General features: G+C 21.9%; 1 protein-coding gene across 2 annotated transcripts in view; it reads right to left on the reverse strand.

Annotated features, from left to right (window-relative positions):
* Positions 1–12773: 12773 nt before the first annotated feature.
* LOC142229180 (uncharacterized) overlaps positions 12774–15054 on the reverse strand; it is a 279190-nt gene continuing 276909 nt past the window's right edge. Inside the window, exon 5 of one of the 2 annotated variants that reach the window (XM_075299717.1) lies at positions 12774–13730. In XM_075299717.1, the coding sequence (XP_075155832.1) occupies positions 13699–13730 (32 nt within the window). In that variant the 3' untranslated portion in view covers positions 12774–13698. The remainder of the gene's footprint in view (positions 13731–15054) is intronic. The other variant, XM_075299716.1, reaches the window with a different exon arrangement.

Here is a 15054-nt window from a genome sequence, read left to right on the forward strand (position 1 = left end):
CTATCCTATACATATAACATATTATATGTAAATATACATAAATCTCTATATTTATGTATACAAAAAGACAACTTATTAAACACTTTGCTTAAATTGAAATATACATAATTAATTGAATATTTGCATTAAATAGTATGGTACCATTCAACGATTTGTAGATACCATAGTATCGCAAATTTTATTAGCAACTTGAACATTTGGGCATTTGTAATGGAGCTAATCAATAATCCAACTTCTAGTTAAATTCTAATAAAATAAAATAAATTCTAAAAAAATAAATTCTAGTAAAACCTCACTTTGCAAATATTTAATTAATTACGTAGTCATTTCAAATGCAACCCAGTTATATGCTATGCTACTAATCAATCCATTAACAAAAACAATAAGAAAAAGAGTGCAACTAAAAATAGTTTATAAGCAAAACTAACGGATAATCGCAATGTTTCATCTTTATATACAAAAAAATTATAACCAAACTGTCTGTCAATTGCAACACGAAAAACTAAAAAATAATATTAATTGGTCTACAGTGTCGAATGAAATATCTGGAATGTGGAAAAATACATTGAAATAAATTAAATAAATGTAAATTACATTAAATAAAATGTGAATGAAATTAGATTAAAGCTAAATTAACAATAAATAAAAATATAAATTAATTTCAAATTAAATAAAATTTAAATCTAAATTTAAAAATAAAACTAAATGTAAATCTTAATCTAAATACACCCAGAGAAGGAATATGATCACCTCAAACATGTTTTAAGAGAAAAATGTTATTTTTGGGTGGTGACCATTTAACATGGTTTTCGCAACCATGTTCTTTTCTCCAAAATTATGTATCTGATTTCTGCAAGCAGGTTATATTTGACGAGAAAATAACATTTTAGTGACAAACATGTTACATGGTCACCATACAAAAATAACATTTTGCTCTTGAAACATGTTTGTGGTGATCATATTCCTTCGCTGCGTGTATAAATGAAATCAAGAGTAAATAAAATTTAATCAAAATTAAATATATATTAAATCTATATCAACTATAAATTAAATTAGAATTAAATTAAATTAAATTAAATTAAATTAAATTAAATTAAATTAAATTAAATTAAATTAAATTAAATTAAATTAAATTAAATTAAATTAAATTAAATTAAATTAAATTAAATTAAATTAAATTAAATTAAATTAAATTAAATTAAATTAAATTAAATTAAATTAAATTAAATTAAATTAAATTAAATTAAATTAAATTAAATTAAATTAAATTAAATTAAATTAAATTAAATTAAATTAAATTAAATTAAATTAAATTAAATTAAATTAAATTAAATTAAATTAAATTAAATTAAATTAAATTAAATTAAATTAAATTAAATTAAATTAAATTAAATTAAATTAAATTAAATTAAATTAAATTAAATTAAATTAAATTAAATTAAATTAAATTAAATTAAATTAAATTAAATTAAATTAAATTAAATTAAATTAAATTAAATTAAATTAAATTAAATTAAATTAAATTAAATTAAATTAAATTAAATTAAATTAAATTAAATTAAATTAAATTAAATTAAATTAAATTAAATTAAATTAAATTAAATTAAATTAAATTAAATTAAATTAAATTAAATTAAATTAAATTAAATTAAATTAAATTAAATTAAATTAAATTAAATTAAATTAAATTAAATTAAATTAAATTAAATTAAATTAAATTAAATTAAATTAAATTAAATTAAATTAAATTAAATTAAATTAAATTAAATTAAATTAAATTAAATTAAATTAAATTAAATTAAATTAAATTAAATTAAATTAAATTAAATTAAATTAAATTAAATTAAATTAAATTAAATTAAATTAAATTAAATTAAATTAAATTAAATTAAATTAAATTAAATTAAATTAAATTAAATTAAATTAAATTAAATTAAATTAAATTAAATTAAATTAAATTAAATTAAATTAAATTAAATTAAATTAAATTAAATTAAATTAAATTAAATTAAATTAAATTAAATTAAATTAAATTAAATTAAATTAAATTAAATTAAATTAAATTAAATTAAATTAAATTAAATTAAATTAAATTAAATTAAATTAAATTAAATTAAATTAAATTAAATTAAATTAAATTAAATTAAATTAAATTAAATTAAATTAAATTAAATTAAATTAAATTAAATTAAATTAAATTAAATTAAATTAAATTAAATTAAATTAAATTAAATTAAATTAAATTAAATTAAATTAAATTAAATTAAATTAAATTAAATTAAATTAAATTAAATTAAATTAAATTAAATTAAATTAAATTAAATTAAATTAAATTAAATTAAATTAAATTAAATTAAATTAAATTAAATTAAATTAAATTAAATTAAAGCGAATAATATTTACATAAAAGATTTTTATATAAATAATTTAAATTAGAGGAACTATTTTAACTTAAATTGAACAACATTAAATTAAATAAGGAAGTCGGTACTTTTTATTGCTTGTATTAGAGTTAGGATTCGACTTGAAAATTTATTTTTACATAAAAAAAGAAAATCTTTAGCGAATTTCCTCGCTTCTATGATTTGGAACTAATACCGATATAAATTAAGTAGTATCAAACAAATAAATCTATTTCATTTTGATTTATTTTATTTATTTTTTTTATTTAATAGACAAATTTTATTTCTATAGAAAATTTTGTCAACATTTTATTTCTATAAAAAATTTTGTCAAAATTTTATTTCTATAAAAACTTTTGCCCAAATTTTATTTCTATAGAAACATTTTTCAAAATTTTATTTCTATAGAAAATTTTGTCAAAAATTTATTTCTATGGAAAAATATCTATGAAAGTAATGATAAAATCTTTGGAACTGGATAATTTGTTTTTTTTTTTCTAAATTACATATAATAATATCACTTATTCATTACTTCAATAAAGAGCTAATACAATTATATTAAAATCAAAAATTGACTGTTAGAAAAATATTGGAAAAATATCGGATTTTTTTTAATCCAACCTCGCTATATATTTCGTTCAACACTGTATATTAAAATATTCACTATACGCTTTCAATAAATCTAGAAAAGGAAATTAATAATCGCTTAAACCAAAATAAAACAATAAAAACCAAATTATGCGCCCATCCATCCAACCTATATTGAATTTATTTTGTGAATGATGAAATCAGAAAAGCAAAACAAATAGCAATATATACAAACTATATTAATAACTAATATTGGAAAATGACTAATAGAAAATTTTACAAAAAATAAAAAAAAAAATAAATTTTGATCATGGTTATTAGATGTAAACATAAACATACATATGAAGTTTATTAAAAATATGTGGATGTAGTGGAGATGTTTTACAAATTTCTTCGCTTTTTTTTGTTTGGTTACACTAATTAAGTTGTATTCTTCTAATTTTGCTGTAAATTATATTAAGAAACAAATATCAAACCTATGCCAATTTAGATTTTAAGAATACTATTGTGTTTTTTATTTGTATGTGAACTATTATAAAATGAAAAGAAACGAAAACTGAAATTTAATTATAAGTATGTATAGTAGAGTAGTAGTGTTTTAAACACAGAACAAATCTGCTTCTTTTTAAACATTTTAAGACATTGTTTTTTTTTTCATTTTTAATTTTACAAAGACTTTTACTAGGCATTTAGTTATTATTTTTGTTTTTGGTATATTAATAAGAAATCATTCCCTTTTTCATGTGCATCTCTTTTTTATACAATGCTACTTATGAAGAAAATGAAAAATCTTTAAACATAAATACTTTTACCTATCATTTCACCTTTGATTATAGACTACAAGCAAATAATTATTATTTGTTTGAAAATTCGATATAAAAACAATTGAGTGATACAAAAAAATAAATTAAGAACTAAAAAAATGGTAATTTACACATATATGTATTGTATAATAAAGAAAAAAAAATACAAGTATATAGATATGTGAAACAAAAATTATTTTTAGGTGAAATTAATTATTGAAATAAAAATGCAATTTATAAACGATATTATTGTGTTGGAATAATTTTTTCTTTAATACATGTTAGTTAACTCTGTGGTAGATGGATACAAAAAGATACAAAACTAGGGATACAAAAGTCGAAACTAAAGGTATTCGGAAATGCATATAGTGACCAAGCGAATTATCCCGTGATTGTCGATCACATGGCGCTTTCAACTTATCATATATTCCAGGTAGATGGAAGGGAGGGAAATTTGATTTCTTTCCTAAAGGTGAGTACTATGTTCGTATTTTTCACCAAAACACTAAATTAAAAGTACAAAAATCTATATGACGAAGATTATATTTTTATGAAGTCTTGTGAAATAATGAATGGAAAAGATCTAAGGAATTGATTGTGAACCATTTTATATTTATAATTTAACTAATTTAAAAAAGTAACCGTGAAAACACGCTGTTTTTCAACTTGAAAACTGAACACAGTACTCAGCTTAAAGGGGGGAAATTGCTTTTATAAATACGACAAAACAAATTAAACGTTTTGGAAATGGGTGTAGCAACAAACTGTTTTTCGTTTGTTGCAGTTTTTTAAACTATTATTACCTAATTTATATTTTTGCAGTAAATAAAAATAAAAACAATAAATTTATTTTAAATAAATTAAATTAATAACACAAACAAGCCAATATTAATCTGATTATACATTAATATGCATTACAAAACACTGAATGAAAACAGCTTACCCTGTTTCAAAATTTTTCTTTGGCCTCAATTTTTCAGTAAACATGAATGAAAAAATTAATACATTTGAATACAGCATCTTCTACCAGGCGAACATAACCATTAGGTGGACACAATTACCACTTTCATATGTTACAATAACTTAACAAGAGAAGGGCAGAGAGAAATTGTGTTTGTGTGCGTCAGTGTTGCCAGGTTGGGGTTTGTGCTACCCTTTTCAAATGCTTTTCTTGAAAGGGGATATTCAATGTTCGATATAGATAAGAAATTCTATGCTAAATTCTACAGCTGAAAGCATTTTAATTATGGGTATCAAAATTTAATACCTACGATTGAAAGATTAGATTATTTAATTCAGTTAATATTTGTGGGGTAGGTTAAAAAATTACATGGCAACACTGTTACAAAATATATATGTATGTAAGTGGATGTTGGTTGTGTCTAGTAGACACACTCTTCCTAATTGTTCTGTTCGCCTGGTAAAATGTGTTGTATTGAGATTTTTAATTTTTCATTTTTCATTTTGTAATGTAGTACATTATTAACCCTTTCACAACCGATGTCCACCTAGGAGGTCATTCGAAAACGACACCAAACTCTATTTCCCCACTTAGTTTCGATTTAATTCTCGATGTTATTTTAAAGTAGAGACTTTAATCTAAATAAGCTAAAAATATTTTCCATATCGGTGAGCACTAAAATTAATTTTTATAAACTTCTTTATGAAAAATACGACATTTTGAGTACATTTTTCTACTGTATGTCTTTAGTAAATAGACATTCGTATAAAAACTATAGCTAATATTTTTTCGGATTCTTTTTTGTATTTTTTCTCACACTTCGAAAGATATAATAGGTAGAATAGCTCTTATTTTCATAGAGCTATTTGGTCACAATTCAAGAATGAAGTTTTCAGAATAAACTCATATAGCTCGTGAAGTAATTGAGGTAGGTCCTTAGAATTACAATTTTTATTCTACATGCTGAAAGGGTTAACTATCTAATGGCCAAGCCGGGTCTTCATTAATACGGGAAGCTTTTAGTAAAATGGATTTGGCATTTTTTCGGCAAAATTTATGTAATTTGTACCATTTTAATAATTCTTCCTCTGTTTTTAACATTTTGAAACAAAATAGTTAAAATTATCCATTAAAAAAAAAATTAAAATTATCCATTAAAAATATCCATTAAAAAAAGATCTCAAGGTTGAAAAAACAAACCATGTATTTATTTAGCTCATTAAGTACACAAATACTATTTTTATTCGATTCTGATATTTAAAATACAGATTCATTTCAGACCAGTAACATTTTTTATTAAACCAAAAATTTTCTGTACAGTCCACAAATGTGGACAAAATTTTGTCAAAATTTTATTTCTATAGAAAATTTTGTCAAAATATTATAAAGGGTGATTCTTTTGAGGTTAGGATTTTCATGCATTAGTATTTGACAGATCACGTGGGATTTCAGACATGGTGTCAAAGAGAAAGATGCTCAGTATGCTTTGACATTTCATCATGAATAGACGAACGATCTGCCACAACGTCGAATTTTCAGTGAATGGGCCCTAGAAAAGTTGGCAGAAAATCCGCTTTTTTATCGACAAATTTTGTTCAGCGATGAGGCTCATTTCTGGTTGAATGGCTACGTAAATAAGCAAAATTGCCGCATTTGGAGTGAAGAGCAACCAGAAGCCGTTCAAGAACTGCCCATGCATCCCGAAAAATGCACTGTTTGGTGTGGTTTGTACGCTGGTGGAATCATTGGACCGTATTTTTTCAAAGATGCTGTTGGACGCAACGTTACGGTGAATGGCGATCGCTATCGTTCGATGCTAACAAACTTTTTGTTGCCAAAAATGGAAGAACTGAACTTGGTTGACATGTGGTTTCAACAAGATGGCGCTACATGCCACACAGCTCGCGATTCTATGGCCATTTTGAGGGAAAACTTCGGAGAACAATTCATCTCAAGAAATGGACCGGTAAGTTGGCCACCAAGATCATGCGATTTGACGCCTTTAGACTATTTTTTGTGGGGCTACGTCAAGTCTAAAGTCTACAGAAATAAGCCAGCAACTATTCCAGCTTTGGAAGACAACATTTCCGAAGAAATTCGGGCTATTCCGGCCGAAATGCTCGAAAAAGTTGCCCAAAATTGGACTTTCCGAATGGACCACCTAAGACGCAGCCGCGGTCAACATTTAAATGAAATTATCTTCAAAAAGTAAATGTCATGGACCAATCTAACGTTTCAAATAAAGAACCGATGAGATTTTGCAAATTTTATGCGTTTTTTTTTTTAAGTTATCAAGCTCTTAACAAATCACCCTTTATCTATAGAAAATTTTGTCAAAATTTTATTTCTATAGAAAATATTGTCAAAATTTTATTTCTATAGAAAAAATTGTAAACATTTTATTTCTATAGAAAATATTATCAAAATTTTATTTCTATAGAAAATTTTGTTAAAATTTTATTTCAATAGAAAATTTTGTTAACATTTTATTTCTATATAAAATTTTATTTTTATAGAATATTTTGTCAAAATTTTATATCTATAGAATATTTTGTCAAAATTTTAATTGTATAGAAATTTTTGTCAAAATTTTATTTCTATAGAAAATTTTGTCAAAATTTTATTTGTACAGAAGATTTTGTCATAATTTTATTTCTGTAGAAAATTTTGTCAAAATTTTATTTCTATAGAATATTTTGTAAAAATTTTATTTCTATAGAATATTTTGTCAAAATTTTATTTCTATTTTGTCAAAATTTTATTTCTATAATATATTTTGTCAAAATTTTATTTCTATTGAATATTTTGTCAAAATTTTATTTCTATAGAATATTTTGTCAAAATTTTAATTGTATAGAAATTTTTGTCAAAATTTTATTTCTATAGAAAATTTTGTCAAAATTTTATTTGTATAGAAGATTTTGTCATAAGTTTATTTCTGTAGAAAATTTTGTCAAAATTTTATTTCTATAGAATATTTTGTGAAAATTTTATTTCTATAGAAAATTTTGTCAAAATTTTATTTCTATAGAATATTTTGTGAAAATTTTATTTTTATTGAATATTTTGTCAAAATTTAATTTCTATAGAATATTTTGTGAAAATTTTATTTTTATTGAATATTTTGTCAAAATTTAATTTCTATAGAATATTCTGCCAAAATTTTAATTGTATAGACATTTTTTGTCAAAATTTTATTTCTATAGAATAGAATATTTCTATAGAAAATTTTGTCAAAATTGTATTTCTATAGGAAATTTTGTCAAAATTTTGTTTCTATAGAATATTTTGTCAAAATTTTATTTCTATAGAAAATTTTGTCAAAATTTTATTTGTATGGAAGATTTGTCATAATTGTATTTCTATAGGAAATTTTGTCAAAATTTTATTTCTATAGAAAATTTTGTCAAAATTATATTTCTACAAAATATTTTGTGAAAATTTTTTTTCTATATAATATTTTGTCAAAATTTTATTTCTATAAAATATTTTGTCAAAATTTAATTATTATAGAAAATTTTGCAAATTTTTGTTTTTATAAAAAATTTTGTAAAAATTTTATTTCTATAGAAAATTTTGTCAAAATTTTATTTCTATACAAAATTTTGTCAAAATTTTATTTCTATAGATAATTTGTCAAAATTTTATTCCTATAGAAAATAATGTCAAAATTGTATTTCTATAGAAAATTTTGTCAAAATTTTATTTTAATTTTTTTAATAATCAGAATAAAGTTTTATTTCCATAGAAAATTTTGTCAAAATTTTCTATTCTATAGAATAGAATATTTCTATAGAAAATTTTGTCAAAATTGTATTTCTATAGGAAATTTTGTCAAAATTGTATTTCTATAGAAAATTTTGTCAAAATTTTAGTTCTATAGAAAATTTTGTCAAAATTTTATTTCTGTAGAAAAATTTGTCAAAATTTTATTTCTATAGAATATTTTGTCAACATTTTATTTCTATAGAAAATTTTGTCAAAATTATATTTCTATAGAAAATTTTGACAAAAATTTTATCAAAATTTAAATTTGTCAAAATTTAATTTCTATAGAAAATTTTGCCAAATTTTTATTTCTATAGAAAATATTGTAAAAATTTTAATTCTATAGAAAATTTTGTCAACATTTTATTTCTATAGAAAATTTTGTCAAAATTATTTATTTCAATAGAAAATGTTGTCAAAGAATATCTACCATTTTTGGTAGAATTTTTCCCAAGTGTGGTAACCGTGAACGCTGATCTTATAGCTTCTATTAAATATTCTTTATTAAAAATTATATAAAAATAATTAAATATATATAGTACTTACCTTGGTTCTACACTCCCACCACTAAAGTAAAACTTCCATTGCAATGCAGGGTTTTTTGTATAAATTTATTTTAATTGTATTTGTTTTTTTTTTCGTCTTATTCTTTCGTTTTTATTATTGCATTTTACAAAAAGCTTATAAGCTTTAAATATTTGTTTTATAAACAAATGACATATGTATGTAATTACATAGTACAATGCTTTTCATATTGGAGGATTTTAATTTATAATTCAGCGTGTAGTTTAAATTTCTCATTTATTTTTGGGGAGTTTTCCCCCCCAATATTTTTTTTGTTGTTTGCTAAAAAATTAACTCAAAAATTAACAATTTCAATAAACTAAGTGCACTCTATGCTTATAGTTTTGTTTTTTTTTTTTTTATTTTTAGTTTTGTATATTTTGTCAACAATTTTTTTATGCAAAGGCTGTTTCAAGTATTTACAGAGGTTGTACGATGAAAAAGAATTTTTAATTTAATAAAGGGTAAAATAAGAGAACAATTTTACATAAATAATAACAATTACTTATTTGTTTAATAACTAATATAAAAACTAAAATTATACAAAATCATCTAAAATTATTTTAGCAAATATGGAATTTATTAATGACGTAAAAATTGTATATCGAAATTTTCTTAGTTTAGAATAAAGAAAGCCGACGCCGGACACTTACAAAACCCGAAACGGGATTGTAAAAAAGTTTTTAATAACGAAAACCGGTTTTTGAATAACCGGTATAGAGGAAGTCCGATTGGACTCCATTGTGATATCGCAGGTGCCGAACTTTAATCAATGCCGAACTGATATCAATTAGTGATATTCGATTCCATGTTAAGCTCAAGGACAAGGGGGCGGGGCTCCTTCTTATAGAGAGGCGTTGATTCAATTATCATTTAATTGAAAATATGCCAATTACGGAAATAGTAATGTATCGCTGTCGTCGATATACAAAAAAATTTATTTGACTCAATTAAAATCTTTTGATTGATGGACTAATTTATGTGATAAAATGTTTTTGGATAAAAAACTTAAATTATATAATTAAATAAATAAATTATCTTTAAATCGGTGATGAGTTATATTTTTTCAATTAAAATTTTAATTGAATTTTAGAAAAATCGGATATAAATAAATAATAAATATAAATATAATAAATATATATTTTTTATTCGTCCGTCCGCCTGTCTGGCTATCCGTCTGTTGTAATCACGCTACAGCCTTCATTTTATTTGAAAAAATTCTTAGTTTTTTATCTGCAAGCAGGTCAAGTTCGAAGATGGGCTATATATAGACGTGGTCGACATATCGAAAATTTTGCCTAAATTTTGTTTCTATCGAAAATTTTGTCAAAATTTAATTTCTATAGAAAATTTTGTTAAAATTTCACTTATATAGAAAATGTTGTCCAAATTTTATTTCTAAAGAAAATTTTGTCAAAATTTTATTTCTAAGCAAAATTTTGTCAAAATTGTATTTCTGTAGAAAATTTTATGTCTATAGAAAATTTTGTCAAAATTTTATTTCTATAGAAAATTTTGTCAAAATTTTATTTCTATAGAAAATTTTATAAAAAATATTATTTCAATAGAAAATTTTATCAAAATTTTATTTCTATAGAAAATTTTGTCAAAATTTTATTTCTATAGAAAATTTTGTCAAAATTTTATTTCTATAGAAAATTTTGTCAAAATTTTATTTCTATAGAAAATTTTGTCAAAATTTTATTTCTATAGAAAATTTTGTCAAAATTTTATTTCTATAGAAAATTTTGTCAAAATGTTATTTCGTATTTTTGTGTATTGTTGACCTATTTTATGACTATTCTGATTATTAATTTTGTTCGACTTGAGGTCATAAGAACAATCGATTATTGATTTTTTTTTCAACATTTTATTTCTACAGAAAATTTGGTCAGTTTGTTATTCCTATAGAAAAATTTGTCAATGTTTTATTTCTATAGAAAATTTTGTCAAAATTTTATTTTTTTAGAAAATTTTGTAAAAATTTTATATGTATAGAAAAATTTGTTAAAATGTTATATCTATAGAAAATTTTGTCAAAATTTTATTTTTATATAAAATTTTGTCAAAATTTTATTTCTATATACAATTTTGTAAAATTTTATTTCTATAGAAAATTTTGTCAAAATTTTATTTCTATAGAAAATTTTGTCAAAATTTTATTTCGTATTTTTGTGTATTGTTGACCTATTTTATGACTATTCTGATTATTAATTTTGTTCGACTTGAGGTCATAGGAACAATCGATTATTGATTTGTTTTAATATTTATTTCAAATATTTCCGTTAGTGATGGTTAGTGGCACTAACTGAGATATTGGAAATAAATATTAAAACAAATCAATAATCAATTGTTTCTATGACCTCAAGCCGAACAAAATTAATAATTAAATTTTTTTTCTATAGAAAATTTTGTCAAAATTTTATTTCTACAGAAAATTTTATTAAAATTTTATTTCTTAAGAACATTCGGTCAACATTGTTTTCTATAGAAAATTTTGCCAAATTTTAATATCTATAGAAAATTTTGTCAAAATTTTATTTTTCTAGAAAATTTTGTCAAGATTATATTTTTATAGAAAATTTTGGAAAAATTTTATTTCTATAGGAAATTTTATCAAAATTTTATTTTATAGACAATTTTGGCAAAATTTTATTTCTGTAGAAAATTTTGTCAATTTTTTTATTTCTTTAGAAAATTCTGTCAATTTTTTATTTCTATAGAAAATTCTGTAAACATTTTTATAGAAAAATTGTTCAACATTTTGTTTCTATAGAAATTTTTGTCAGAATTGTATTTTTGTAGAAAATTTTGTCAGAATTTTATTTTTGTAGAAAATTTTGTCATATTTTTTTTTCTAGAACAAATTTTGTCAAAATTTTATATCTGTAGAAATTTTTGTCATTATTTTATTTTTATAGAAAATTTTGACAAACTTTACTAGAGATTTGACAAACTTCTCTAGAGATAAAATTTTGACAAAATATTCTATAGAAAAAAAATTTTGGAAAAATTTTATTTATATAGAATATTTTGTCAAAATTTTATCTCTATAGAAAATTTTGTCAAAAGTTTATTTCTATAGAAAATTTTGTCAACATTTTATTTCTATAGAAAATTTTGTCAACATTTTATTTCTATAGAATATTTTGTCAAAATTGTATCGCTATAGAATTTTGTCAAAATTATATCTCTATAGAATTTTGTCAAAATTTTATTTCTATAGAAAGTTTTATCAAAATTTTATTTCTTAAGAAAGTTTTGCAAAATAAGATTTGTTTGTTTGGTAATTTTTGGTAGAATTTTCCCAAATTTTGGTAGATTATTTTGGGCTCGGGTGGCAATAGTCGACCCATGTTTCGATATAGACCGATATAAACCATATAAACCGATCCACCCATTTCCTTTCCTGAGAGCATAACAACCGTGATTTTCATTCGGTTTGTTTGAAATTCGTATTCCAGAGGTATTTTAAGTGATAAAGAACTGTTGTAAATGTTTTATATATCGCTCCATATTTGTATATATCCCTCATATAAACGGATTTGACTTCTTGAGGGAATGGAAACCGCAGTTTTCATTCGGGTTCGTTGATTGATATTATCAATTCTGTGATTGAAATAAATAATTAATAAAATAATTGATAAAATATTTAATTAATTACTAAAATATTTTATTTCGTGTTAGAAACAAAAACTATTTTGTCTGTACATTAACGACTATGTGGATGGTCGATTTTAATCTACCCACAATATTCAGCAAACGATTTTCCAATTTTCATGTATATTTTCCATTGTGTCCTAAATTTAAAGAAATAAAATTTTAAAAGAAAATTAATAAACTTTATTATCATTAAAGAAATTTGTCCTTATTCGTGGTTAAATTTAGTGGATATGCTTAATAAATTAAAAAAAATAAAATAAATAAATAAATCAATTAATTTATATTATTTTCGTACAACATATAAATACCGAAATATGTGTTTATTACAAACTAAAACAACTACAGTCTTTATTGATTTATTTTTATATTATTACATCGGCCATCTTAAAATGTTACATTAAAATATGTAGGCTAAGTATCAATGATAGCAAATAATAAATTCATAAAATCTCATAGAATTACAAATCATTATTGAACATTTCTTACAATTTTTTTTACAATATACACAGGTGTTATTATTATTATTATATTTATTTTTGTTTTGGTATAGAGTAGTTTAGTTAATTGGTTTGCGTTTTGATTTCAAAAATGTGTCTAAACGTTGGGATTTTGAATGCGTTATTTTTCTTTAACGTTTGTAGTGATTGGGGAATATTGATTTGGCTGCAAAATATTTTAATACATCTGGCTGTGGAAGCAATTTTTATTTACTTTTTATTATTGCGTATTCATTTTTATTATTTTTTTTTTTAATTTATACATCATACGATTAAATGTATGTAAATTTTGTATGCAATGTATAAAGTATATTTTTATGTCTATTTTTTATGTTTATATGGTTTTTATGACAATTTATTTATAGTTTATTTTATTTATTCATATATTTATTGTATTTGGTGATTAAGATCTGGTTGGTTTCGTAATCATTGTAGCACACTTTAATGAAAAATTAAAATAATTTAGGCTTCATTGTGTGTGTACCTTAAATATAGGAAGAAAATTGAAGTAAAAATAAAAAATGAAAATGAAATAAAAATTATTGTTAGTTAGAAATTAAAATATAAAAATTATAAATTAATAAATTTTAGAGGCTATCGATATATTGAGTCAAGAGAATATATACAATACCTAATATACCACATAAAAAAAGATCACATAAAACCAAGAACTGAAATTTTCAGGCGATTTACTGAAGTTTGGAATCTATGGTTATTTTGAGAGCCACCGCGGTGCAATGGTTAGTATGCCTGCCTTGCATACACAGGGTCGTGGTTTTAAACCCAGTTTCGAGCAAACACCTCACACAGAAACATAAAAATACACGAAATTTTTTCCACTTATAGTCATAATTGAGTTTTAAAAAATATTCTATTAAAAATTTCATTGATTCAAAAAATTTTTTAATTGAAACAAAAATCAATCACAAAAATTAATAATATCAATTAATTTTTTAATTGGATCAATTAATTTTTTAATTGATACTATCATTTCTGTGATAGAAGACATATCAATTAAAAAATTAATTGGATTAATTAATTTCGTGATTGAATCAGATTTTTTTTGTGTGCAGTAATGCTGGTGATATTTCTGAGTGTTTCAAGCTTCTCTACGCAGAAAAAAATTTTACAAAAATTTTAAAAAATATTCAATTAAAAATTTGACAAATAAAAATTTAATTGATTCAAACATTTTTTAATGGAAATAAAAACCAATCACACAAATTAATAGTATCAATTATTTTTTAATTGATTCCATCATTTCTGTGATTGAAGACATATCAATTAAAAAATTAATTGGATCAACTGAATCAGAAACATTTTTTTTTGGTGCAATGTGGAACACCGTTCGGACTCGGCAATAAAAAGGAATCGGGCAGCACTCAGTGATAAGAGAGAAGGTTACCACTGTGGTATAACAATGGTCTAAGTGAGCCTGAAATATGGGGCTGCCACTATACCTAACCTAACCCAGTCTATGGTTATTTTAGGCCCTAGATATTTATATTTATACTTTTTCGATATATCTCCTAAATAGACCTATTTCACGATTTTACCTCCCAATCTGAACTGCATTATGCAATTGTCAAACAAACAGATGAATGTGGAACACCATTCGGACTCGGCAATAAAAAGGAATCGGGCAGCATTCAGTAATAAGAGAGAAGTTCAACACTGTGGTATAACAATGGTCTAAGTGAGCCTGAAATATCGGGCTGTCACTATACCTAACCTAGTCTATGGTTATTTTAGGCCCTACATTTGCTTTATACTTTTTCGATACATCTCCTAAATAGACCTATTTCCCG

This window comes from Haematobia irritans, chromosome 3, assembly GCF_050003625.1.
Source record: "Haematobia irritans isolate KBUSLIRL chromosome 3, ASM5000362v1, whole genome shotgun sequence".
Classification (NCBI taxonomy): Eukaryota; Metazoa; Arthropoda; class Insecta; order Diptera; family Muscidae; genus Haematobia; species Haematobia irritans.